The sequence below is a fragment of the Nipponia nippon genome, unplaced genomic scaffold (assembly GCF_047370975.1).
Source record: "Nipponia nippon isolate SJK-2023a ecotype South Korea unplaced genomic scaffold, ASM4737097v1 scaffold_66, whole genome shotgun sequence".
Lineage (NCBI taxonomy): Eukaryota > Metazoa > Chordata > Aves > Pelecaniformes > Threskiornithidae > Nipponia > Nipponia nippon.
Window position 1 is genome coordinate 231196 of NW_028262387.1, and position 25984 is coordinate 257179.

Consider the following 25984-nt stretch of genomic DNA (forward strand, 5'->3'; position numbering starts at 1 on the left):
CATGCTGCGTTCAGAAAGAGCAATTACCCACCACGTCTTTTGCTCAGTCCCACAATGGGACCACGGGATGCAGAGACCTTTGTTTTGGCCAACCGCAGCATTTTCCCCATGCCTGTGGCTCTGCGGGAGGGTTCGGTGGACGGGTGAAGCCCTCTGGGGCTGTGGAGCCGGGAGGGTTGACTTACATTTTCTGCTCCGTGAAGCCTTTCTCGGGTTTGTGGTTAGTTCCCGCAACGGTGGCACCACACTTGCATTTCTTCACTTCCGTGGGAAGCCTGCACTGCGTTTGGACATGGGAGGGAGGAGTGAGAGAGAAGGTTGAAAGCCCAGCCAGGCGCTGAAGGCATCTAGCAAAAGCTGAGGGCACCCAGGGGGTTTCCACGTCCTCCACCTGACTTTCTACATGGGGGTCATGCCAACAGCTAATGAGAGGCAGGAGGGGATGCGTGCCTAGGAGCAAACCTCTCCAGACCAACCAGGTTCCTCCTACAGTCAGCAGGATATGTCTAGGCATCGATTTGGGGCTGAGACTAACCAAGACCTGGAAGCACCCGCTTCGCTCCACTGCTCCCATGGGGAGACACAAATCCCAGCTCCATTTAACCTAGCGCCTCGCTGGGAGAAGAGCCCAGCTGGCTTGGAGAAGAGCCCAGCTGGCTTCTGAGCGTTGCCGCTGCTCTTGCAGCTAAAGGACCGCTTGACACGGAGGTGATGTTGGAGTTTGCAGTAGGAGGGGAGCAGGGCAGCATGAAGAGCATCTATAGTGGCCACCCAGTAGAAAGAGCCGGGCCAAGAGGCCAAGATGTGTTTCAAGATGGTGCAAAGGGGATGGGCACCTCTGGGAGACAGAAGACCTGAGAAGCCATCCCAAGCCTGGCTTTTTCCCGTGGAGGTGACAGCGATGCAATGAGAAGCACAAGAAGACAGAGCTGCAAAGGCCACCAGCCAGAAGGAGACACGTCGGTGACAACCCAGTACGCGCCACACTGACAAGCTACGTGTGAAAAAGGATATGGTTAGTCAGTCATCTCCCCCAACAACCTCCACGACGGGAACGTGGCCAGAAGCTCACCAAGAGGGTGACAGGCCTGGCTCCCACCTCCCAGCATCCAGCTGGTCAAAAAGGGACCCAGCGTTGCTCCACCCAGGTGGAGATCATGGAGGACTCAACAGAAGGGCAGAGATGGCCTTCAGGAGTCTTTAATCCCTTCCCTCCATCCCCTGGCCCATCACAATTGGTTGCTGGTGGGTTCCCTCCGTGCACAGGAGCAGTGAGATTTCGCCCAATACTTACTCCAAATCTTATCCGTCGCACCCGTTTTCCAGTTCTCCTCATCAAAAAGCAGGTTTCCAGGCATGGTGGGAAGGTAGGACCTCTCGGGAAGGAAACGCGATAGGAAGTGAGGGGTGGGGTAACCATCTTCCTTGCTCGCTTCCCACCTATCTGAGGAACAATTCTGCTTCTAAAGCAAGCGGTGGGGAGGCAGGGTCCTCCTGCATGGCCACGGACCTCAGGGAGAACCTTCTGGTGAGGGAATGGGGACCAAGTGAGGCAGCGAGGTACATCAGACAGGGAGGTCTGAGGCTGGAGCAGCCAGAAATGAGCAAAGTCCCCCAAAGTCCCAGTTATTTATGAGTTTTGAGTCTGGACCTGAATACCCCATGGGCTCAGAGGGGAGAGGATCTAGAGGTGGCTGTTGCCTTCACTTCCGAGAAAAGCAGCGCGATGTCCTGGTTGCTTCCTGCAGCCCTCAAATAACAGGAACAACTCAGGCATGGACAGACCCGAGGAGAAGCCCAGCTCAGGAATGAACATCTCCCCCATCATCTGGGTGATGGAAGACCTTTGGCAGAAGAAGGATGCTCGGGCTGGGCTTTCAACCACCTAATCTCTGCCAACGAAGCTCTGCCGGGCCTCCAGCTCCCCTTGAGTCAGTAGAGAGACGGGCATCTCCCGTAGACCATACATCTCATCCACATTTGAAGGAGACTGGGATGGATGGTCACAGTTACGTCTCAGCCCGAGGAACGTGAAGGAAGAGGAGCAACGATCTACAAAGCAACGAGCTGACCAAACGAAGCCTGTCTGCCAGGACACGGTGCGCCAGGAGAGGGGGGTGGAGAGAGCTGGGCACCTCGGCCTTGCGACTCACCTTCACCACGTCAGGTTTGAAGCAGATGTTCTTGAGGAGGTGAGTGACGCGGCTCGGGGACAAGGCCAGGGTGAGCGCAGTGTGGAAGACCACCTCCAGCAATCCTGGGTCTTCTCTGTTGCTCAGAGCATCCATGATCTTCTTCAGTTTGTCTTCCAGCAGCTCGGCTGGGATGGATGGCAAGCGGAGGATGTTCTCCATTTGTCTCATGACAGACTGCAAAAGTTGAACAAAACGGACGTAAGGGAAGGCAACTGGCGTGGCACCTCCCCGTGAGGGGTCTTCTGGCTTCACCGCTGAGGTTCAGCGGCCATGCAAAGTCCTGTTTGTGTCCCCTGGCAGCAGGGAGCTGCCACAGCTCTCCATCAACACAGATGGAACCCTCCTGTTTCCGGGATGCAGTTGACCAGTGAATACCAGGGAGACTGAGTCCCCCATAAAAGCCAGGCTTGCAGAGACAGCCCAGGACCAGTGATGAGCGGTGTTCCTCAGGGGTCAGTCTTGGGACTGGTGCTGTTTAACAACTGTGTCACAGGAACAGGAAATCTCTGTTTGTGGTTTCACAAACTTGTTTGTAACAAGCCTCAAGGCCACAGCTGCATTCCTGTGAACCTGTTTGTAACAAGCCTCAAGGGCACAGCTGCATCTCGTCAAAGTAAAACACTATCTCATTTATTCCCACACCAAGATGGCCCCCAAAGCAGAAGGGCTGCTCAGAGAGGAGGAGCACTGGGCTTGGGCAGAAGAGCAGGGTGACCCATGGCCACCTCATTCCTTTCCCAGGGTCACCCCATGAGAGTCAGCCCACAGGGAGTGGTGACCTGCTTCCCAGCCTCTCCTGCCTGCCCCAGCCCCTGGCTGCCCTGTGCCATGGGGGATTTGCCAGCACTTTCTGGCTCTCCTTGGTGCCTGTCCTTGCACTGGGAGCTCGTGTCAGCCCAGGGCTGTACCTCTGCTCGCTCTCCTGCCTTCTGCCCAGCCATTGACCATGGTTGTGGGTGACTGGCAGTGCACTCTGGCCCTGGCTGAGGACTCCTCCCCAGGCAAGCACTGGAGCTGGTGAAGACAGAGACCGCATGTACACTCACACTGCGTCTGTGCCCTGTGACATGTCCCATTTAACAGCAGTGTCCCAATGACCTGAGAACCACCTGGGAATGTGGTGCATTTCTGGTGGCTCCAAGGGTTCCTCAGCCAGGCCCTGAGCTCAGTGGGCAGATCAGGCTGCAGCAGCCAACAGTGCCTTGGCCAGTCTCCCTGGGCCCCAAGTGCTCGGAGTGCTGCCAGGAAGCCCAGGGTCTCCAAAATGGCAGCAGTTTGTCTGAGCAGTGCCTACGGCTGGGGGTTTGGGAGAGAAGCAAGGCCACAAGTGCTGTGCTGATGTCTGAGGAGCGGCAGGGTGTCCCTGGTGTGTTTGTGCCATCAGCAGCCACTGGGAGCTGCTGGGAGGGTCATGGGGCTCTGTGCCTGTGGCCACCTTGCAGACCAGGTGGGACGTGGGCATGTAACTGCCAGAGGGCTCTGGGAACTCTCTGGGGATTTTGATTGCTCCAGGATTTGTCCGGCTGGTCGGAGGGGAGAGCCCCTGCTCAGGACATGTGGAGATCCGTGCTGGGGACGAGTGGAAAACTCTGTGACTCAGACTTTGGTCCCAAAGCTGCCGACGTGGTCTGCAGGGAGTTGCAGTGTGGTGCAGCCCTGCCTGTGCCCAGGGCAGCTCACTTTGGAGAAGGTGTTGGTGCCATGTGGGACAGAGAGCTGCAGTGTGTGGGGAATGAATCCTTCCTCTTCTGCCCCAGGGGATCCCCCCGAGACCAGCCCTGCACCCGCACGAACGCCGCTGGTGTCACCTGTACACGTAAGGACTGAGGGTGGGGTGTTCCATATCTGGGGGTGTGCTGGGGCCAAGGGGAGCAGGGCAGGGACAGTGCCATGCTGTGCTGGGTGTGAGGGCTGGAAGGGGTGATGGGGTTGTCTGCAGCCCTAAAATCAGGCAGAAAGAGGAGAAAGGCAGGCGTTCTGCCAACTAAGCGAGAGTACAAGTCCACCCTCTCTCATTCTTCTCTCTTCCGGATGACACAGGGTTCAGGCTGGTGAACGGCAGCACGGCGTGTGAGGGGAGGGTGGAGGTCCAGGTGCTGGGGACCTGGGGCACTCTCTGTGCCTCCCGCTGGGATCTCTCGGACACCCATGTTCTCTGTCGTCACCTCGACTGTGGGTTTGCTGAGTCCATTCCCAGAGGAGGGCATTTTGGGAGAGGCATGGGACCTGTCTGGAGAGACTCATTCCACTGTGATGGGACTGAAGCCCACCTGGGACAGTGCCCAGTGACCGCCCTGGGGGCCTCACCGTGCTCCCATGAGAACGAAGCTGCTGTCATTTGCTCAGGTGAGTGCTGGGACAGCGCTGTGTTAACTCCATTTGTCCCTTCGGTGTGACCTGGCCACCCAAAGCAGAGAACCCCACGGCAGCACCAGGGTGAATTTCTGCCGAAAGAAACCCTAGATTCACCAGGAATCTCTGCCCCACCCTGGGGATCAGGCCCAAACTTCTCCTGTTTGATCGGAAAGCTCCCCCTTGCTCTGCTGCCTGCTGGGGACAGAGGCTCCCAGGCCCAGATCCCCAGGGATGCAGAGGGGCAGAGGCGTGGGTGCTCTGCCCCATGGCTCAGCAGTGCCAATAGCAGCGCTGAGGTGGGGCAAGGCTTGTCCTGGGGCTGCCTGTCCCAAGGCCACCGCCAGCTGCTGCTCCCTCCTGCGGGAGCTGCCCCATCTGCCTCAGCAGGGACGTGTTGGGTGGCTCTGCCCCACCAAGAGCCAAGAGAGTGTCTTGCTCAGGAAGGCTCAGGGACTGGGGAACCAAGCCTGTGGAAAGCTGCTCCTGAAGCTGACCGCAGAGGGCTGGGGGCAGGCGGGTGAGCTGCAGGGGGTTGTGAGGGTTGGAGAGCCTGGAGAGGTGCTGCAGGTTTGTGGGCTGTCTGGTGGTGCTGAGGGCTGGGGCATGGCTGCTCTCCCCAGGCCCAGGCAGCTCCACATCCCTGCGGCTGGTGGGTGGAGGGAGCCGGTGCGACGGGTGAGTGGAGATCAACCCCCCGAAGCCTCAGAGAGGGATGGGTCCCGTGGGGCTGCGAGGGGTCCGGTGCGCAGGGCACGAGGCCAACCTGACCCTCTGCAACACCTCCGTGCCCATGAGCGCACTGGCAGCAGGGATTGCAGAGGACGTGGGGGTCGTTTGCTGGGGTGAGTGGCACTGCACAGGCCCCCCCAGGCTCTGGGCTGGGTGGGCAGCCGGCCCCTGAGGGCAGCTGGGGTTTCTTCCTGCTGGTGAACGGGCCCGGGCGCTGTGCTGGCAGAGTGGAGATCTACCACCAGGGCAGCTGGGGGACTGTCTGCGATGACGGCTGGGACCTGTCTGATGCCGCCGTCGTTTGCCAGCAGCTGGGCTGCGGAGGGGTGGTGGAGGCGGTTGGCTCCGCTCGGTTTGGGGAAGGCTCCGGTCAGATATGGCTGGACAGTGTGAACTGCTCCGGGGCCGAACCTGCTGTCTGGGAATGCCCGGCAGGGTCCTGGGGTCAGCACGACTGCGGGCACAAAGAGGACGCAGGAGTCATTTGCTCAGGTCTGTGCTGGGAGCTGTGGTGGGAGCCCAGTGCCCGGGGAGGCCGGGACGAGGGGAGATCCAGCAACGGCCGAGGCTGTCCCTGGCTGCCTCTGAGCCCCTGCCTGAGCCTGTCCTGGGGACACCCATGCACAAACCCCCTCAGTCCCACTGGGGGCCCCTTGGAAGCTGAGCTGTCCTCAAGGGTTAGCAGGGAGGGCATGGGTGTCTGTCCGTCAGGGACTTCTCTCTGCCCCTGGCAAAAGGGTGACTTGCTGGCCGTGCCTCTGCCTGGCTGAGGGCCTGGGGGGTGAAGAGGCTTCTCTGCTCCCATAGCCCCAGACCAGCCTGTTCCCCTCTGGGGTCTTTCCTCCCAGATTTCATGGCCCTGAGGCTGCACAACAGCACCAACTGCTCCGGGTGCCTGCAGGTGTTCTACAATGGCACATGGGGGACTGTTTGCTCCAACTCAATGACTCCCCAAACGGTGTCGCTGGCATGCAAGGAGCTGGGCTGTGGGGATGGAGGGACCCTGGAAACACGCCTGCCCTATGGTAGGGTGTCTGGCCCCACCTGGCTGGATCGCGTGGAGTGTGGGGAGAGACACAGCTCCTTCTGGCAGTGTCCTTCTGCTCCCTGGGACCCACAGTCGTGTGATGACCTGCGAGACGAGACCCACATCACCTGCAATGGTAATTCGGAGCTCCCCGGGCACCAGCATCCCCCCAGCTCCTGCTCCCTGCTGGGCACAGTCAAGCGCAGAGACAGGGCCCACAGGGGCTTTCACTTTACGTGCCAGACCCTGCTGCTTCTGGTGGCACAAATGGGACTTCAGCTCTCAGAGCCCCACACATTCCCCAGAAGTTGCCAGCTCGGGTCCCAGCAGCGCCCGGGGGAGGCAGAGGTGTCTGCAGGCAAGGTCTCAGAAGAGACCAGCCAGGGCTCCAAGGAGCGTCCCCTCCATGGACACCCTCCTGCTGCTCTGTGAACCAGGGTCCCTCTGGGGCTGAGCAGTCAGGGTCCCCCACACTGCCGTGCGTGTCCCCTGAAGGACTGGGGTTCAGCTGCTGCCGTGAGCGAGGCGGCACGGGGAGGCGTGAGCAGAGCTCAGCCCCACGCTCTGCTGCACGACCCCCTTCAGCAGCCCCTTCACCGCAGCATTTCCTTCTGCAGGGAGACGGCCAGAAACACCCCCGGCCCTGGGGACCGTGTGCCCAAACTCCACGAGCTGCACAGGTAGCTGCTCCTCTGCATGCCCCTCTGGCCTGGCAGGGCTCTGCCTGCTGTCCCGGTGCCCTGGGAGGTCTCTGCCTTCTCCAGACAGGGAGAAGATTCGTGCCGTGGGAGGCGAGAGTGGGTGCTCGGGCAGAGTGGAGGTCTGGCATCACGGCTCCTGGGGGACGGTGTGTGACGACTCCTGGGACATGCGGGATGCCGAGGTGGCCTGCAGGCAGCTGGGCTGTGGCCCCGCGGTGTCTGCCCTGGACGAGGCTGCGTTTGGGGAGGGGACGGGCCCCATCTGGCTGGAGCAGGTGGAGTGCCGGGGGACAGAGCCATCTCTGCAGGACTGCTGGGCTCGGCCTGGGGACAGCGGTGCCTGCCGGCACAAGGAGGATGCTGCCGTGCGCTGCTCCGGTGAGCGGCAGGGCTGGGACCCTTGCTGGAGCTCTTGGCAGAGCTCCTGAGAGCAAGGCCGTCCTTGTGGAGCCTGGGAGCCTGGTGCCAAGTGGGCAGCAGCCTCTGTGGGGCTGGATGTCCTCTGGCTTCTGCCTGCAGGGCCCTGCAGCCCCCAGGGGCATCTCCTGGGCTACCTGTGCCATCCTGCCCAATAGCCAGAGCAGGGCCCTGGGCTCTGTCCTGGCCACCCTGACCAGTTTTGCAGGAGGGGCAATTTGGGTGGGATGTGTCAGGGATACATGCACACACATGCACACACGGTGTGTGAGAGGAGGCTCCCTGGTACCTGCACACCCACCCTCTCAGCCCAGCTCTCCTTCTCCTCTTCTACAGCTGCACCCACGACAGCAGCACCAACCCCCCGACCAGGTAACCTGTCCTCCCCGATGGTACTGGGTCTTCTCAGGGCCAAGTGTGACCCATGGCAGGAGGGAAGGGGCTCATTGCCAGGATGTGAAACTCCAGGCACTGGGAAAGCAGTGGGGTGGGGGCATTGGGGAGGGCTGACATTTCCCCATCAGGGTGGGATCTTCCTTATGACTCACTCCTGGGGTCGTCTACCCCTGGTGTAATGGGGTCAGGACTGGGGTGTCCCAGCCCCCCACCTCTCCCAGGCCTGGTGCTGCCCTTTTTGTGCTCCTGCCATGCAGATCCCACCCGCGGCCATCCGACCATCAGCGGGAGAGTCTCATTGCCCGTCATCATCTGCATCATCCTGGGGGCCCTTCTCTGCCTTGTCCTGGCCCTCCTGGCCGGGCAAGTGCGAAGCGCCAGGGCTGGGCGCGGAGGTGGGTGGCAGGGAAAGATGCCTCCTGGCAAGGCCAGGGGTGCAGTGAGGTGTGAGTGAGTGGCACAGGCTGGGGGGATAAGGGTGTGTGCTGCCTTCATTCCCATGCACCGCCTCCTTGACTGCCTGACCATGGGCCACCAGCAGCAAGGGGCAGAGAGAGTCCAGAGACGGGGGGAGGTAGGGATGAGCTGAGGACAGAAGTGGCAGAGCTGGGCTGGGGGAGATGGGAGCAGAGGGGAGACAGAGGAGGTCATCACACTGGCAGCGCTGTGGGCAGCTGTGGAGGGGGCTGTGGGTCAGGGGAGATGCCAGGAGGATTGCAGGGCAGCAGGGTTGATCCCCATGGTTTCAGGCCCCCAGGCTGTTCCTCTGTCCAGCCCTGACCTCCCCCCAGGATCCATGGGGCAGAGAGGGGGCAGCTCCAGGGGAAGAGGGAAGGTGGGACCTGCTCCAAGCTCAGCATGAGGGAGCTGACCCAGGGGCCAGAGGGGCACAGGGGCTGTGTCTGAGGGGACGTTGAAAGGCTGTCGCAGGAGATAGGGACGGGCCAAGGACAGAAATGGCAGAGCTGGACTAGGGGAGCGGAACTGTGCTGTGGCGATAGCCGTCTGCTGGCCCAGGGGACCAAAGCTGGGGGAGCAGAGCAGGATCCCGTCCTGTCTCTGCCTGTCCATGGGCCAGCCCTGCTGCTGTCCACAGGCTCTGGGAGAGCTTGGGAGCCCTTCCGTGAGGCCGCGTATGAGGAGATCGGTTACAGCCCAGCGTGGGAGAAGCAGGCGAGGTTCAGTGGCTCAGGTGGGTTTGGGTTCCTCCCGGGGGGCACATCTGCCAGGCCCTTCCCCCTCACTTCCCACCCACGGCTGACCCCCTGCAGTCCCCTGACCCATGGTCCCTGCAGTGCTGGGGCTGTGGGGGCTGTGGGGAGAGCAGCCAGGTCCTGGGCCCAAGAGAGGAGCTTCCTCCCCACCAGTTCTTCCCGTCCCAGCTGGGGACAGCCCCTCTCTGCCTGTCCCTGCACCCCTCTGGGACACCTGAGGGGGGAGGGAAGGGGCTGTCCCGGGGCAGCTCTGGGAGCCCCTTTGAGACAGGGTTTGTCCCAGGGGAGCAGGGTGAGTCCTGAGCCCTTCTCCCCACTCAGCCCTGCCTCTGTGGGTCCCCCGTCCCCAGCAGCACTGACCACAAGCCTGGTCAGCAGAGCGCACTCCCCTAACAGCTGCTGCACCTCTCTCCAGGCTCCTCTTCAGAGGGGTCCCTGACCAAGCTGCAGCACTACCCCGGGGACAGCAAGGAGGAGGATGGTCCGGGATCAGCAGCAGGTAATAGGGTGCGGGAAGGAGTGGATCTCTCCTTCCTGCAGACATGTGAAGAACAGCGGTGTCACTGAGTGTCTCTGTTGGAGCTGGGGAGGACATGGGGGCTGTCTCCTGTGGTGCTGCCAACACCGGTGTCTGAGCCCCATGTCCCTGTGCATCCTCCCATCCTCTGCTCTGCAAATGTATCTTCTCCCTGTCACCAGCTCCCCTCTCCTTTCAGACGTCCCTGTCCTGCCCGGAGGTGACCCAGCAGATGACTATGATGATGCCAGGGAGGTTTCTGACCCTGGGGAGGATCGTGCCCTGGGGCAGGGAGACTGGGAAATGGCCAGGGCACCAGAGGAGGCAGCAGGACCGAGGGATGCACCTGGAGGTGAGAGGGAAAGAGAGCGCTGCCGGATCCTGGGCTGCCATCCCTGGTGCCGGATGAATCGTTGTACTGAAAGGCCCAAAATTTTGGGATGAGGGATTGTGCCCCCGGAATTTTCCTTGGGGGCCCGGGGGTGGGAGAGGGAGCTGAACGTCTCAGGACTGGTGAGGAGAAGGGAGGAAGGTGATGTACAGAGCAGGAGGGGCACCCCATGGGGAGAATGTGCAATGGCTGCCTTGCTGCTTGCAGGGGCAAAGCTGTGCTCCCAGAGACGTGCTGGGGCCCTGGAGCTGAGGGAGATGCCTGGTCCCTGTCCCCAGAGAGCACAGGCTATGACGATGCTGAAGAGGTGTCTCTGGCACATCCCCCTGAGGACACACAGGCTGTGCCACCGGAGCTCAGTGCACAACAGTCCCTGAGCCCCGCGCCAGGAGAGCCCGTCCCTGCCGTGCAGCTGGGTGCAGCCAGGAGGGAGGAGAGGTCTGTGCAGCTGGGAGAGCCGTGAGCACCAGGGAACCGTCTCCCTTTTCCCGTGGGCAGCAGAAACAGCCGGGCATTTCCTCTCTTTTTATTCCCTTGTTTTTGTACCATGCCCCCATTTTTGTTCGTACTAAAAGCCTTTAGGAGTTTGAGCCAGAGCTGGTGCTTGCCTGGGCAGGTGTCAGGGTGTCTCCCTGAGGCTGATCGGGAGGAGCAGAGCACAAAGACATGGTGGTGGGGAAGGGGCACGTCTCAGGGATAGACAGCAGCCTCGGGGTCAGATTGTGGGGCTGCGAGAGCCCCTGGTCCCTGGGGAATATTCCTGCTGAGAGAGACATTTGCATCCTGCCAGCCACAGTTTCCAGCCAAAATGTCTCTCTCTAAGGTCCCGTGAGTGCCCATCTCTTCACCTCGGGGTTCCACAGCTGCTCACACACCCCTCTGCCCTGGTCCCCAGAGCTTTTCCTGCTGGCAGCCCCCGGTCCCAAGCCAGCCCCTCCATCCCCAGCCCTGGGCCCATCTCTCCCTGTGGAGATGCAGGGCTGGAGCCTGCCCCGGTGGGGGTTTCCCATGGGATGGGGCTGTGTTTGCAGTGCCCATGTGTGTCACCCATCCCCTTGGGGGTCTCGCCCTGGAAACACTGCTCTCCTGTGGACCCCTCCCACAGCCTTGCTCTGCCCAGCGTGGGGCAGCAGTGCAGAGGGTTGGGGTCTCACTGTCACACCCTCGGGTAGGTCCTCGCGAGCTGCAGGAGCAAGCCCAGATCTGGGGCCCAGTGCTGATCCTGCATTGCTCCAGAGCACAGACCCAGCCTGCAGGGCCAGATTGTTCAGGCCCCCAAATGCCATGAAACGGGCTCTCTCTGCTCAGGTGTGCTGCCCCCTCAGACACCCCCAGGGCCTGTGGCTCATCTCCCTGAGGAGGAGGAGGCAAAGTTCTGCCAGGTGCCAGAGAAGGGAGAAATATTAGAGCTGGGGAGGGCAGAGCTGGTGGGGAGGTGGCATGGGACACACAGTGGGCTTTTCTGCGTTGTCTCTGCCTGTGGTGGCTTGAATCCGCAGGTCAGTGTCCATACTGGTGCCCACTGTCCTGTGTTCAGAAGACATCCCCGCCCCCCCCTCTTCTTTGCTTCACTTTTGTACCATATTTCTTCGAAATTTCTTTCTCACCGTTCCCAGGGGCTGGAGACCCTGCAGTGAAAGGCCATATCTCACAACCCAGGTGTTCTGCCACTGAGCTACATCCCTTTGACACCTGCCAGCAGGAGAGACACTCTCCTGCTGTGACGTGACCAGCACAGTCCTGTTGTCCCCCTTGGTGCCTCACGGACCCTCTGCAGAAAAGAGCATTGGAACCCTCCTGAGATGGGGGAAGTCCGGACTGCCTCTGCACTGGGGCCTGATCCTCGCACAGGGCTGTACTACAGAGCACTGCCCCTCCACGTCTCTGCAGGGCAATGGGGCAGAAGCAGGCTCTTGCTGCAGGCGCTGCTCCCACGCTCTGGCCCACCCTGGGGTGTTTTGATGGAGAGGAGCAAAGCCCTTCCCTTGAGCCTCCCCTGCCCCCCCAGGGCTACAGCCCTCTGTGTCACATCTGTCCCCAGCTGCACAGCAGGAGCCGAGCAAGAGGCTGAGGGAAATGCCCTCCCTGGGCTGAGGTGCCCCCAGGCTCTGATGGCAGCCCAGGGCATGCGGTGGAGGGGACACAGGAGCAGAAAGCTCACAGCCCCTCATCCAGGCGCTGGGCCTCCCCCCGCACCCCTCTGCCCCCCAGCATCCCTGCAGGTGGGGGGAAGGGCAAGCTTCCCTCTCCCTGGGGCTAAGGGTCTCTGTGGCAGGGTGGGTGAGCATGGTCAGCTGTTAACTGAAAGGCCGACGGTTTGGCCACACGCAGGGGTGGTGTCCTCGTGGTGCTACAGCTGGGGCAATTGTGTCGCCCAGTGCCATAGATGTTTTCCCCACTGAGCCCCTGCCTGGCAGAGAGGGCTTGGGGGAATCAAAACCAGACCGCAGTCACCGTGACCTTCTGGAGTGGTGGAGTGGAGGAGGTAAGGGGATGGGCTGCTCATCCAGTCTGCTTTGCACACATGGCCCCAGGGCCCATCCTTCTCAGTGACTCTCCTGTTCTTGCTCAGGAACAACCTAGAAGGACTCTTTGGGAGCAGTGAGAGTCCTGCAGGCTCTGTCCCTGCAGCCAAGCATTTTCAAGCTCATGCTCAAAGCTGGCCAGACAGTAACCTTGCTTGGACAGACAGTCTCTCCCTCTCCCAGTCCTCTCACTTGCACTCAGTCACGAAAAAAGCCAAACTCCTCTGGAGGTGCTGGACAGCTGGAGAGCACCAGCTGAATGATCCTCAGCACGGCTTTGTCAGCTGTCCTGGGCACATGAGAGGTCTTACTGGGACAGAGCTCCCTCCGGAGGGAGGATGCCGCCATTCAGGACTCAGCTCCAGGGTGTGCGTCTCCCTGGGACTGGGGGGATGGTGGCCTCCGGTCTGGGAAATGGGGTCCAGGTGAAGGAGGTGTGTGAGGATGGGACCAGTCTGTGCACCACTGAGAATGACAAAGAGGAGAGAGACGGGGTCTTTGCAGAGACCCCGCAGAGGAGAGATCTCGATCCCTGTGGAGCAGGGAAGGAGGGACAGCTGGAGACCACCCCGGAGGAGCACTGAAGGGAGAGTCCTGCCCAGGGAGGGGCTGGGGACTGTTGGTGCTGGAGAATGGCTCCTTCTAAGCCACAGATCTACAGCTACAGAGCCGTGATGGTGCTCTGGCAAGAGGTGAAGGAGCAAGCAGGGCTGGGGCAGGCTGGAAGAAGGCAAATGGGCTTTGCAAACATATAAGGGAGAAAATGATTACTGAGGCCTGGGGTTGAAGCAGGGACCTTGAGATCTTCAGTCTAACGCTCTCCCAGCTGAGCTACTTCAGCCCTGCCTTGCCCCATTCTAATGCTTGTCCCTGTGGCAGCGGTGCCAGGCCACAGGCTGACACACAGGAGGAGGCTCCTCAGGGAGGTTCCCAGGGAAAAGCTGTGCCCAGCCTGGCCCCTCCCTGCCTCCAAGGCCCCGTGGGCTCCAGGTTTGGTGGAGGCCAGCTCGCACTGGCTGTGCCAAGATGTGTGGGGGCCTTGTACAAATGTGACAGTGGCAAAGGTAAGTGGGCAGGCTGGGAAATCTGTATCCTCTGTACCCAGCTGTGCCGTCTCCCTGCTGGCGTCATAATTCACCTTCAGATGATGCGGGCTGATGTCACAGGGGGATGCCCCACATGACAGGGAGGTCTCCCCAGCACCGTGGCACTTCCTGGCGAGGCCTGGGTGCTGCTGGGCACTGCTCAGGGGCTCCCCACTGCTGCCCTTCGGAGCTGCTCCACAGCCAGGAGCAGGGTCGGGAGGCAGCGGGCCTGCGCTGGGGGACCCTCGCTGACAGGCAGGACCCTTGCTGACAGGCAGAGCAGGGGCACGTCGGCGAGGAGTTTTGGGCGGGGAGCTGCCAAGAGCATCCCTTTCCCTGAGCTGAGGGCAAGCAGCAAGCGCGTTGGAGGGCTGCTGCACCGTGGCCATCAGCTTGGAGCTGAGCCGCTTGTTCCCCATGCTCCTGCATCTCTCCACCGAGGGTAAGGCTTTTGGGAGCTGCTTCGTGAGGGGTCGCACCGGGGCTGTCCACTGTCAAAAGCTGCAGCTGCTGGGCTGTGCGGATGGCTTGACAGGGTTGGGGGTGCGCGAGAGCCCTGCCTGAGGGTCCCACCAGGCTCAGGGATAACGTGGCAACCAGGACGCCCGGCTGCCCTGAGCCCCCAGGCTCCCGTGGGAATGGCTCGTTGCCCTTGCTCGGGGGGCTGTCCAGGGCCAGCTTCCCCTGGGAGCTGGTACCTCTTGGGCTTCTGGCTCTGCGATGAAAAGGGGCCCTGCGTCCTGGAGGCTGGGGTGTCCTTCAGCTCCCACAGGGCTCTCACGAGCCAGCTGGAAATGCCTCTGCTGTAAATCAGCCCTTTGCCTTGAGCTAGTCTCCTTTGGGAGAACCTCTGTTCTTTCCCATGGGGTCCTCTTGTGCCACCAGGCTGGCAGATCACGTCCTGGGCTCTGGGGCGCCATCCCTTGCTGGGGGTTAGATGGTCACAGCCCTGGTCCTGAGCCCTTCCCACATGCCCATTTCTGCTCCAGCCCTGCCCCGGGAGCAGGGTAAGGCTGGCAGTCTGAAATTGGGGCACAGCCCAGCTCCGCAGCCATGGCAGTGTTGGTCTGGGCTGCTGGTGGACACCTGCATCTGTCAACCCCTGGGCGAGGAGCTTGCCGAGAGGCTGTGAGCTGGCTGGCCCGGAGCCTGACACCTGCTTCCCTTGCTTTCCAGAGGTTGTGGCCATCTGGGATGCTGTGTCTGCCTACATCCTGGGACAGCTGAAGCTGGACAAGGTGGGCTGGCACCTTGGTCCTCCTTTGCCCTGGGGAGCCTGGGCCCTGGGGAGCGATTCCTCCCTGAGCATCGTGGCAGCACACCGAGACAACCCGTTGTCCTCACTCATCAGCCTTTTTGTCTTTTTCCTGGGCAGGGTGTCCTGGTCACAGGACTCGGGACCTTCGCTATGCTGCATGAGCGCTTCCAGGGCAAAGAAGAGGTGTATGTGGTTCGAAGACCCGTCTTCCAGCTGGACACGGATTTGTTACGTCTGCAGGAGTTTGCGTTCCCCACAGTGGTTATCCCCGGTGAGAAGGCAGCGGCCACCCTCCCCTCTGCCCCTCCATGTCTGGGGGTGGGGTGCGTGCTCTCTGCTCTTTGGAGAATTTTCTTTTGTTATGCATCTTACATGGCTATTTGGCCTGCTGTGGCAGTGACGATGTTGTTCCTCCTTACAGGCGATGTCAAGATCAAGCCGCTGGACTATAGGTGGCTGTCGCGAGCCACCTCCTTCCCGCGGCACGTGGTGGAGGGCTGTGTGCAAGAGACCATACTCTTGTACTCGTTCCAGCTGAGGAACAGGCAGCGCCTCTCCTTCGCCTTCAAGGACATTGGCGTTCTGTCCTGCAAGGACGATGTCCTGTGCATGCGGTTTTATTACGACTGCGTCACAGGGCTGGAGAGCAAGGCCAGCCGGATTGCCCTGCTTCACAGCGTGAGTTGCTCAGGTTTTGAGGGCTGCTTCAATGTCTTTGGGAAGCCTGTTGAAGGGTGAGCAACCCAATCGCCGTTGGCCGGCCTGGCCGTGGCAGGCCAGTCAAACGCCCTTCCCCATGCTCACCCCCACAGACTTCTCCATTAGCAAAGAAAGTTTCTTGGTAGTTTCTGAGGATTTGGAAGAGGGGTTTGGAGAAATGGCTTTCTTTTGGAGCAGGAGACAGGTCTGCTGCCTTTGGGAGCCAAGAGAAAACTGCCTTGGAAACCTCCTAACAGCTCTGTGTCACTTTGCAGAGGCTGTGGATGCCAGGTGCAGCTGTCTCCGGTGGAGCGACCGCCGCTCAGGGGATGCAGGCTGCTCCTGCCCGCGCGTTCCCAAGGTGAGTGCGTTTCCTCTGAAGCCCTCGACCGACCGAGCGGGCGGCTTCCCAGCTCCTGCTGAGCAGCGCACGTTGTTGGGACTCGATGCTCAGCGTCGAGTCAGGGATCAATCCTGAAGTGACTGCTTTCTGGTTAACTAATGCTGAGTTTGGGCTCCACGCATGTTCTCCTGGAGTGACCAGGCGTCGTGGTTGTGTTTCTCACGCCTGGCCTGCCGTCATTCCCATCAGAGAGAACCAGCTGCACACGGAGAGGAGTTGAAGCTGCATTTTCTGGTGTTGGGGGGAGACTGCCAATAAAAGCCGTGCGTGGCCCCAAAGGAAAAGGGATGCCATGCCTGGCACGGCAGTCAGGAGGATCAGTGCTGGGAAGCTGCAGAGGGTAGGGGGTCACCCTTCCTCAAGCCTCTGTCATCATGTGCTTTCCAGGTTTAAGTTCCTGGTGATCAGCAGAAGGGTGGCCAAGGCTTTCTCCACCTGGCACAAGAAGGCTGCAGAAAAGCACAGGACCAGAAGAGGTACGGGAGCGGGTCCCTGCTGTGCAGGTGGGGCCCTGCCCCACAGAGGGTGACCACAGCCCGATGAAAATGCACTCTCCACGGGGCTGCTCTGAAGAGCTTCCTCCTTTCCCAGGTACAGAGGGGCGTCCTGACAAGCTGCTGCAGAGGCGGGTGACGTTTTCCTCCCCCGTGCTGCCAAGCCAGGGGCCAGACCCAAGGCAGCAAGACGTGGGGAAGAAGACTTCTGCCAGGTGAGCCCCTTGTGGGAAGGGATGAAAGGGATCCTTGCACCCGTGTAGGAGAGACATCCCCTCTGGACACTCCGGCTGTAGGGACTCGGGAAGGTCCCTGACACATGCCCCATGGTTTTAGGAGCTTGCTTGCCCCATCGCAGGCCCCTTAGTGGGGAAGACGGCAGATGTTGAGTGCAGCCCTCATCACTTTGCTTGCCCTTACAACAGACCTGAGGTGCAGTCCTCTCCCATCCATCTGATGGGGCTCAGGAAAGGCTCTCCCTTGCCTTGGGAAACGGCCCCACCTCCCCTGCTGCTTCTGCCAGCCTGTGGAGCTTTGATAGCAGATGAAACTGGGAGAGCAAACTGCCCCGTGCTCACGCCGACTCCTCCTGGTGTCTCTTTGCAGTGTGCTCCCGCCATGTCCAGGCAGCTCCCCCAGGACGAAGGAGGCAGGCAGGCAGGAGCCAGCTCCTCCAGCCAGGGGCACCGCTGCACTCCCTTCCTCTGAAGGCTGCAAGAGAGCATTGCAGGTACGTGCTCTGCCTTGCTGTAACGACCATGCTGGTGGAGACTGGGCAAAAGCCTTTTTGTGCAGAGAGCCATCCTGAAAGGATCCCTTGGCGTGCATTCACTGTAACCTGTCTGTCACCTCCTTCACATCTTCTTCACAAAAAGGAAGGTGCTGTGCATCCTTCCCGCCTGTTATTGCCCCCTGGGTTGTCGTGAAACACTTGATTGTGGCCAGGGGCTCTGGAAAATGTACAAGTCCTTTGTAGGTCGTTGACAGTGGAGGTCTTTGGTCACTCAGCTGTGTTTGCCCTGAGCTGAGGAGCCTGCCATGACTCCACGGCCCCTGACCGGGTAGGGGCAAAGCGCTGCCGACCGACCGGCTGTGGCAAGGGGCACCAAGGCGGGTCAGACCCAAGGGATCCCCCTCCAGGAGCTGAGACTAATCCTGCCTGCTGCTGTGTTTCCATGCCCTCCAGGAGGTCTGGCAGCTGTCTGCAGAGTGGGAGCAAACAAAGACCCATTGGCAAGAGCGGCGACAGCAAGCACAGGCAGAATGGGCGGCGTGGGAAGCCTGGGCTGCAGGGGAGGACCGACAGCCGCCCCAGGTACGGGCAGTGATTGACACCGCTGAGAGCAGCAGCGACCCTCTCTGTCGGGGCACCCAGGGCGGCAGGTCTCCAGGGGCTGGGAGCAGGACTGACACCCAGCTGCAGGGCAGGGGTTTGCCTGCTCATCCCTGTGAGGGAGAGATCAGCAGCAGGATCTGAGGGGGAAAAGCAGCCGTCAGCTGTGATGATGGGCACGTGGTGCTGACTTACCCAGCTCCCAGGTCCTGCTGCAGGCCCCTTTCAAGAGGTCCTCTGGGAAGCAGCACCTCTCTTTGCCATCCCCTTTGCTGAGAGCGTCTCCTCCTTGGCAGGCACTCGGCACTGGAGGCACTTGGACTCCCCACCCTCCAGCCCAGCCCAGGAGAAAGGAGCTCAATGAGAGATGGAGAAGGGCTGAAAAGCCTCTCCCAGCAGAGCAGATGGCAGCAGCAGCCCAGCTGCACAGACTCCAGCCTGAGTAAGTGTACACTGGCTCTGGCCACAGCCAGGGGCAGTCGAGCAGTCGTGACCCCACAGAGATGTCCAGGACCCCCATCCCTGCATCCTGGGGCTGTGTAGGACACCCTCTGATGTCTCCTAACATGGGCGTGACGGGGGTTACCCCCACAGCCAAGGCCCAAAACTCCCCACAGGGTGAAAGGGTGGGCACATGCGGGACCGGGTGGGTGCAGAGGCTGGACGAGGGGAGAGGCAGAAGGGGTCTCCGGCAGGGGCTGAGGGATGATGTTTCCCTGCTGTTGCAGCCACCTTTCCCCACGAGCGGTCCAGGTCCTGAGAAGGCTGGAGCCACATCACGTGCAGAGGAAGATCTTCCAGCACGTTGCTGAGAACAACAGGCGGCGGCAGGAGCAGCAGAGGCAGCTCCCCTGGTAACTATCTCCAAAAAGGGGTGGTGTTTCCCCCAGCTGCAAGGCCCATCCCTGCCCGGAGGGCAGCCCCGTGGGAAAGAGGCATTTCTCTGACAGCCCTCGCAAGACCAACGCAGGTTCTGGAGGCTGCCTTTGGGCTGGACCTCCCTGACACCCAAGGGGTCTGCCTGGGTACCCAGGATTGGCTTTCCATGGGCGATGTGAAAGTCCTGGCTGAAGACCGAGGGATCCCTCTGATGGCTGGCTCTCCCCTTGCCAAACCAGAGAGCATGTCCTTCCCTTGCAGAGTCCTGGGCCAAGACACCTTGCCCCGAGGGGGGACACCTGTATGGGACACTCAAGGTCTTGGCCCAACCTGACTCAGCCCCAGGCTGATCAGCTGCACCTGGGACCTTCTCATGGGCTTGGGCACGAGGGACCTCTCCCACTTCACAGGCACCTTGAGGCTTCAGCGCAAGCAGATCCCATCACAGGCGGCCTGAGCTACGCCTGCAGCATTTCTCTGCCTTCTCCCTGGTCAGACGATCATGCACTTTTCTTTCTTCCTCCCTAGCGCTAGATGCTGGTACCGCAGCAGAGGGGAAGGTGCCGGGAGCAGCAGCTGTAGCAGTGGCTGTTAGCAAAGGGGCTGGGTGGCTTCTCAGCTGCCGAGATCCACCTCTAACTCCAAAATAAAGAGCTCTGGGGCTGTTCCCAGCTGGACTGACTGGCCTGTGCCTGGAGATGGATCGGTCTGAAGGATTATAAACACCCCATGTGTGATCCCAGAACTGCTCATAGGGGCAGGAGGGAATAAAGTCCACAGTGGATGTCCACAGCCTTCAAGGAAGCAGGTGCAGGCCTAGGACACCATAGGACAGCCTGTGGTGGAGATGGCCAAGGGAGCTGACAAGGCTGAAGGCCCCCAACAGAGCTGAGGTCTTTCTCCTGTTGGCTGCGGCTGTTGTCTGTGTCACCAAGGCCTGCCAGGAGACACCTCCTGCTTACAGCACTAGGGCCTCATGGCCTCCTTGTCTCCACCCAAGAGCCTGGGAGGTCTCGTACCCTAGTCCTGCACTTGGCATTGCACGTCCCCACAAAACACTGCCCCGAGCCATGTGTGTGGGACGGGATCTCCCTTCCCAGGGGCTGGGGCCAGGCCTTGGCCCTTTGGCCTGATAAAAGACATCCAGGTTTACTCAGCACCAAAGCCACCTTTACAAAGCCCTTGCCTACCCTTCATCACTGCCTCCAGTTGTCTGCTCTAACCAGCCCCCAGGGTTGCTTTGTCAGTGATGTCCCTCAGTGGGAGCCATTAAAGCTCCAAGGGACGTTGGAGGTTGCACCTGACTTTGACTTCTTGAGAGGTTTCATCAACTTTCTCTCAGGGTCTGAGGTTCATGGACTCGGCACCAAACCCACCAGAGGGGACATTAAAATGCCTTGGGCTGGTCCTCTGCTGCTGAGCTGGTCCAGGCTGCTGGGATGGAAGGAGCTCCTGGCAACTACGCTGTGCTGCAGAGAGACAGCTCTGCCCAGGAGCAGCTCCTCTGCAAAGCGCAGCAGGGCGAAGGGCCCTCCCAGGGTCTCCCAGGGAGATGAGCAAGGCAGACTGAGAGCTTAAAGGCAGTCAGGACTGCGAGGAGGACTGAGAGCTCAAAAGAGGAGAAATCTTTGCAGCCCTGGACACGGTCAGTCTCTGGGTGCAGGGCGATGCAGCTGTAGTTCCTGGAGGCATCTCCTCAAGCTGGCACAGCCCACAGCTTGTGGCATCTTTAAGGAGGGGGCTCTTCTTAGGCAATTTTGCATTGCTGTGAAGCCACGGTGTGCAGCTGGAGGTGCCCAGGGCTGTCCTTCCGAGCAGGGTCCCCCACCCCAGGGGGCTGTGTGCTGGGGCAGGGACTGTGCCCCCTGCCAGGGTCAGCACTCAGCCTGCCCGGGGAGCTCCCCATGGCACTGTGGGGAGCAGCTCTGCATGGAAGGAGCAACCCCTGGTGGGGCAGGGCAGGGTCACTCTGCTGTCGAGAGTGTGCTGCATGGGTGAGGGCGGCTCACAGCTCCACATCACCCCTGGGACATTTCACAGGGCACTCTTCAAGAAGGACATCAAGGCAGGGGCTACCTGGGAGGAAAGGCGCTTGCCAGGGTTGGCGCTTTCACTTCCCAGCTGTGATGGTAGGTGGAAATGGTGATGGAGCTGTCAGGTTTGCACAAGAGACAGGGACTCCTACAGCATTACAGTGAGGCTTTTCAAGGAACCTGATGAAGTCACTTCACCCGCCTCAGCGTACTGAAAGCATTAACCTCAGCTTTGTGGTCTCCTCAGGGTTATCCTGATATTCTCTTGAAGACTTGCCAGCAGGGAGATCCCCCTGGGCAGTGCCTTGCTGCCAGGAGGTGTCTGCAGGGCAGAGCTGAATGCCCAGCGCGTGGGATGGGATCTGTGAGCAGGGACAGGGAGGAGACCTGGGAAAGAGAAACAGCTCCTGGCAACTCCAGCTCCAACCAGCAGAGCCGTGGGCAGGGAGTGGGAGGCAACTGCAAAGAAGCACTGGGAGAGGCTGCGTTCAGGCAGCTCTCTTTTGGGCCTTCACTGGAGATGTCTGCTGGCCGTTGTCTGCTGGGCAATGAGCTGACTCTCCATTTAAGACATCCCATCCTCAGGACACCCGACTGTCTGTTTTGCCCATCCTGCCGGGCTTGCGTGCTGCCCCCCAGAAAGGCACGGCTCTCCTGTAGGATCCCAGGGAGTGCTGAGCCATCCCTTGTGGGGCGCCAGTCTCCTCTCAGATTCCTTTGCTTCTCTGTGAGAGGGGCCGTGTCCTGCCCTCTCCATCACAACTACACCTCTGTGCTGGCAAAAGAAGAGTTTGCAGATCTGCCCATTGAAACAGGACTCCCCTGCTTTCATCAGAGTCCAGTTGCTTTTCTTTTTTTCAAGAGTAACGTGCGTGCAGTCATGCTCGAGGTAGCAGACATGAAAGCAGAGGGCAGCTGGGAACAAGACTGATGGACACTGCAGCTCCCCTGACTCTGCCCTGAGCCACAGGAGCTGAGCCCTTTGGCCTGTCTTGTCTCAAGGCTCCACACTTTCAGTCATAAAAATGAGGATTTCTCCCCCTACAAAGGGTACTCTCCAGATGTGACGGTGGAAAATAAAAGACACAGAGAAAATTGTCATCAAGACATGCTAAGCCTCTCTTCTGCAGCCCACAGGCCTAAGCCTAAGTCAGGAGTGCAGATACTGAACATTTCCATTAAGGGATCCCCTCTGAGCAGGGACGGCACAAAGCCTTTTCCACGTGCCTCCCTCACCTGGCTGTGGTCTCCCTGTTTATCAGCACCGCCATGTTTGCCTACCTGAAGCCCTCCTCCATCTCCTCCCCACCCCAGGACCTGGTGCTGGCAGTTCTGTACTCAGTGGTGCCTCCAGCAGTGAACCCCCTCATCTACAGCATGAAGAACCAGGAGCTCAAGGATGCAGTGTGGAAACTGATGACTAGATGGTATTTTAGAAGCAATATACTGCCCATCTTCTTCTACATATCACTCGTAACATAACCCATTACAGGACCAACCTTTCTTTTATGTTTTGTAGTTGTTTATGTTACTGGGTTTTTTTTTTTTGGTTTTTTTTTTTCACTTCTGATAATGTCCACAAGGAATTTTCATTACTCATACCATTTCAAATTCATTATCTACCTGTCTGGTTTGACCCAGAGAGAGCACAAATGAATTTCCACACCCTCTGTGCATTTCAACATTAAGAAGGACCCTGCAGGGATGTTTTTTGTCTGAGATTTTTCCTCCAAGACCTTCTCTGGAGCTGCAGAGGCAGTTCCTGTGTCCAGAGTCCCTGCACAGCAGATCGGTGACAGAGCTGGCCTCTCTAGCACCATTTCCATCAGGAAAGGGGATCTCCTCAGGGCAGTGCCCGAAGGCTGAGGTCTTTGTCCAAAGTCGTTCTCAAGAACATGCCCAAGGAACAGAGTCTCCAGAGGACTGTTGCTTTGCTTGTTTCTCCCTGGGCTCAGTGGGATGGGTCCCAGTATGGTCTTCCAGGGACTGAGCAATGTCTCAGGTGTTACTGGTTGGGGGACAGCACCCACACAGATGGGGAAGGGTCTCCAATTAACCTGCCTGGGGCTCTACAGCATGTGCTAGGGCTGATGGCAGATGAGTGCTTTCCTGGAAGGGATCAGGAGCTGCCAGCAGAGCACAGGGGACCTGCAGGGACAGCGTGTGCCAGGAGGTCAGCAGTGAGTGGAGCCCACTGAGCACAGGCCTGCGCAAGGTGGAGGGACCCAGAGATAAAGTGCTAAATCTGGGTGTGAACCGCCAAGCGAGGGCTCTGCAAGCCCAGGGGGTGCAGCAGGCACAGGGAAAGGAGCCTGGTGAGTGATTCATTTTACCGTCAGTGGACTTTTGTAGACTGGATCCAGTGCAGCACCCAAATGCATCTCATGGTGTTGGCAATAAGGCAGGGTAGCTCTGAGCACCCTCCGTGGCCACAGAAGAGCTTCTGTGGGAGGCAGGCAGTGGCAGGGATGTCCCTGAGCTGGCTCTGCCTCCCAGCCTGACCAGCACAGCCCTGTGGAGTCACCCTGTGACCCCAGGTCCCACAGCCCACTTGCTCTGCAGAGCAGCCCCACCAGCTCAGGGGCTGTGGAGAGCATGGGAAGGGGGCGCAGAAATGGCCGGCCAGGCCAGCACAGATGTGCCCACCTTGAGGAAAGGCTCTGTGGAGAGATGGGATGTCCTGGGAGAAGAGCAGGACACCATGTGTGTGCAGGGGAGAGATGGGAAGAGAAACCCTTTGCTGTGGGTGCCAGCTCAGGGCAGGGTGCCCTGTGGCTGGGGCAGCGGGAGCTGCCTGAGGAGCCCCAGGGCCAGGACTCTGTGCTGTCCTGGGGAGTGGGGCTGGCCCAGGGGGCTGCAGGCTCCTGGGATGGCATCTCCAGGACATGACAGCAGGAGAGACACTGCCACTGACCTCCATTTCCTCCTTGCTGCGGGGCCAGACCAGACTGGGCTGCCCTGCTTGGCTGGGGAGAGGGCTGGGGAGTGGGGAGAGCTGGGAAGGGGCTGGGATGCCTGGGCTGGGAAGTGCTGGGGAAAGGGAAACACCAACGTACTGCTGAAGTGTGTGAGTGCGCAGGGTAGGGGCACACAGCAGTGTCCTCGCACACCCAGCCAGGCCTCCTGGCAGAGACATGAAGGACCAGCAGAGCAGGACCTGGTCTCTGCCCATGTGTGCTGGACACCCCGGGAAAGCTGCCCCAGGGTAATCGTCACACACCAGCTAATAACACCCACCATTGCCAGCACTGGCCTCTCACCCCAGCTCCCAGAGGTTGGTTGTCCCTCCACGGAGGGACACGGAATGACTAGGTCAGAAGTCCATGTTTGCATTGTACAGACAAGTCGTAAGCATGCACATGGTGTGTGCGTGGGGAGATGAACCTGAGGGAGCACAAATGCCTTCAGCTGCTCCCGGGGATCCCATGAATGTCTGTGGGACACACGGTGTCTCCAAGTCACTTCCCCTTGAGAGTAACATCCCCTGGAAAACCACTCGCATGCAGCACTGAGATGTGCTTCCCAGAACTGAGGTCCCCGTGTCCATTCCTCATGCCTTGGGGCATCTCAGAGGAGTGCAGAGCAGGGCGATACACCGCAAGGCTGAGGTGCCTGCCAGCCTCTGGGAGTGGCAACAGGAGGCCAGAGACACTACGACTGCTGCAATGCACTGCCTGTGCCTGGGCAAGGGAAGGACTTGTATCTCTGAACACCCCTGTGTACATGAGGAGTGCATGAGGACAGCTCAGACGTGGGCACCTCACAGAGCCTGGACATTTCTCTGTGTGACTCCAGGAACAGCTCCCACCATCCCAGGGCGATTTATCTCACTCACCTTGGAAACGCTCATTGCCAGTTCCTCTGTCTGCTATGATTTTCATTCTTGGCTTTCTGGCCTGCGCCTTCAAATACACAGCAGGAAAGCAGCACGCCTGTGGAGCATCTCACCTGGGCAGTCAGAAGGGGTTCTGCATGCAACAGCGACATTGCCCTCTAGAAGAAGGCCCTTCTCACCTTTCAGAAGGCACAGAGCACATTTAGGGATTAGTAACACAGCCAGAAGCACACACCTCCATGTTTCACCTCTTTGAACTTCCTTCTCCATTTCTTTAAGCAGTGAACAAAGAAGGAAAAGGTTCTTCCTCACAGGTGTCCTAGTAGGAGAGAGCGGAAAAGAAGGACCTTAGCCTTCCATGGTGTCGCAGAAGAGCGGAATGCACCCCACTTAAAAGAGAGAAGCAGCAATATATGAGGTAAAATAATAATTTGAAAAAGTTCAATGAGTTGGATGGAACTTAAACTTTTAACAGTGGTTTACCAAGGTTCAATAAGTTTGATGGCAAGGTTCACCTTATTAATTAGTCTCAGACTTGATCAACGGTTCAGGTCTAATGGAATTATCCATACAATGTTTGTAATATCTGAGTAGCTACATGGATTAGTACTGTTTCGTTGTATTAATTCAGCATGCTCTCAGTCACTTACCAAGGATGCTGTCACAGGTGAGGAATTACTTTCCATCATTTATCAGCAGTCCTGGTCAACCAGGGAGGTCCCAGCTAACTGGAAGTTAGCAAATGTGACACCCATCTACAAGAAGGGTCGGACGGAGGATCCGGGGAACTACAGGCCTGTCAGCCTGACCTTGGTGCCGGGGAAGGTCATGGTGCAGATCATCCTGAGTGCTATCACACAGCACGTATGGGACAACCAGGGGATCAGGCCCAGTCAGCTTGGGTTCATGAAGGGAAGATCCTGCTTGACCAACCTGATATCTATGACAAGGTGACCCACTTAGTGGATGAGGGGAAGGTTGTGGATGTTGTCTACATAGATTCTAGTAAGGCCTTTGAGACTGTCTCCCACAGCATTCTCCTGGAGAAACTGGCTGCTCACGGCTTGGGTGGGTGCACTCTGCACTGGGTTAAAAACTGGCTGGACGGCCGAGCCCAGAGAGTGGTGGTGAATGGAGTCAAATCCAGTTGGCGGCCGGTCACGAGTGGTGTTCCCCAGGGCTCAGTGTTGGGTCTGGTCCGGTTCAATATCTTCATTGATGATCTGGATGAGGGGATTGAGCACAGCCTCAGTAAGTTTGCAGACGACACCAAGCTGGGCAGGAGTGTCGATCTGCTGGAGGGTAGGAAGGCCCTACAGAGGGACCTGGCCAGGCTGGATCGATGGGCCCAGGCCAACTGTATGAGGCTCAGTGCCAGGTTCTACACTTGGGTCACAATAACCCCGTGAAACGCTACAGGCTTGCGGAGGAGTGGCTGGAGAGCTGCCTGGCAGAAAAGGACCTGGGGATGTTGGTTGACAGCTGCCTGAACATGAGC

The 25984-nt window shown here is 59.5% G+C and overlaps 1 protein-coding gene across 1 annotated transcript in view; it reads left to right on the forward strand.

The window, feature by feature from the left end:
* Positions 1-4511: 4511 nt before the first annotated feature.
* The window catches only part of LOC148051154 (antigen WC1.1-like), a 33289-nt gene continuing 11816 nt past the window's right edge, over positions 4512-25984 (forward strand). The window contains exons 1-3 of the mRNA XM_087738329.1: positions 4512-4541; positions 5441-5771; positions 6128-6442. Of these exons, the coding sequence (XP_087594455.1) occupies positions 4512-4541; positions 5441-5771; positions 6128-6442 (676 nt within the window). The remainder of the gene's footprint in view (positions 4542-5440; positions 5772-6127; positions 6443-25984) is intronic.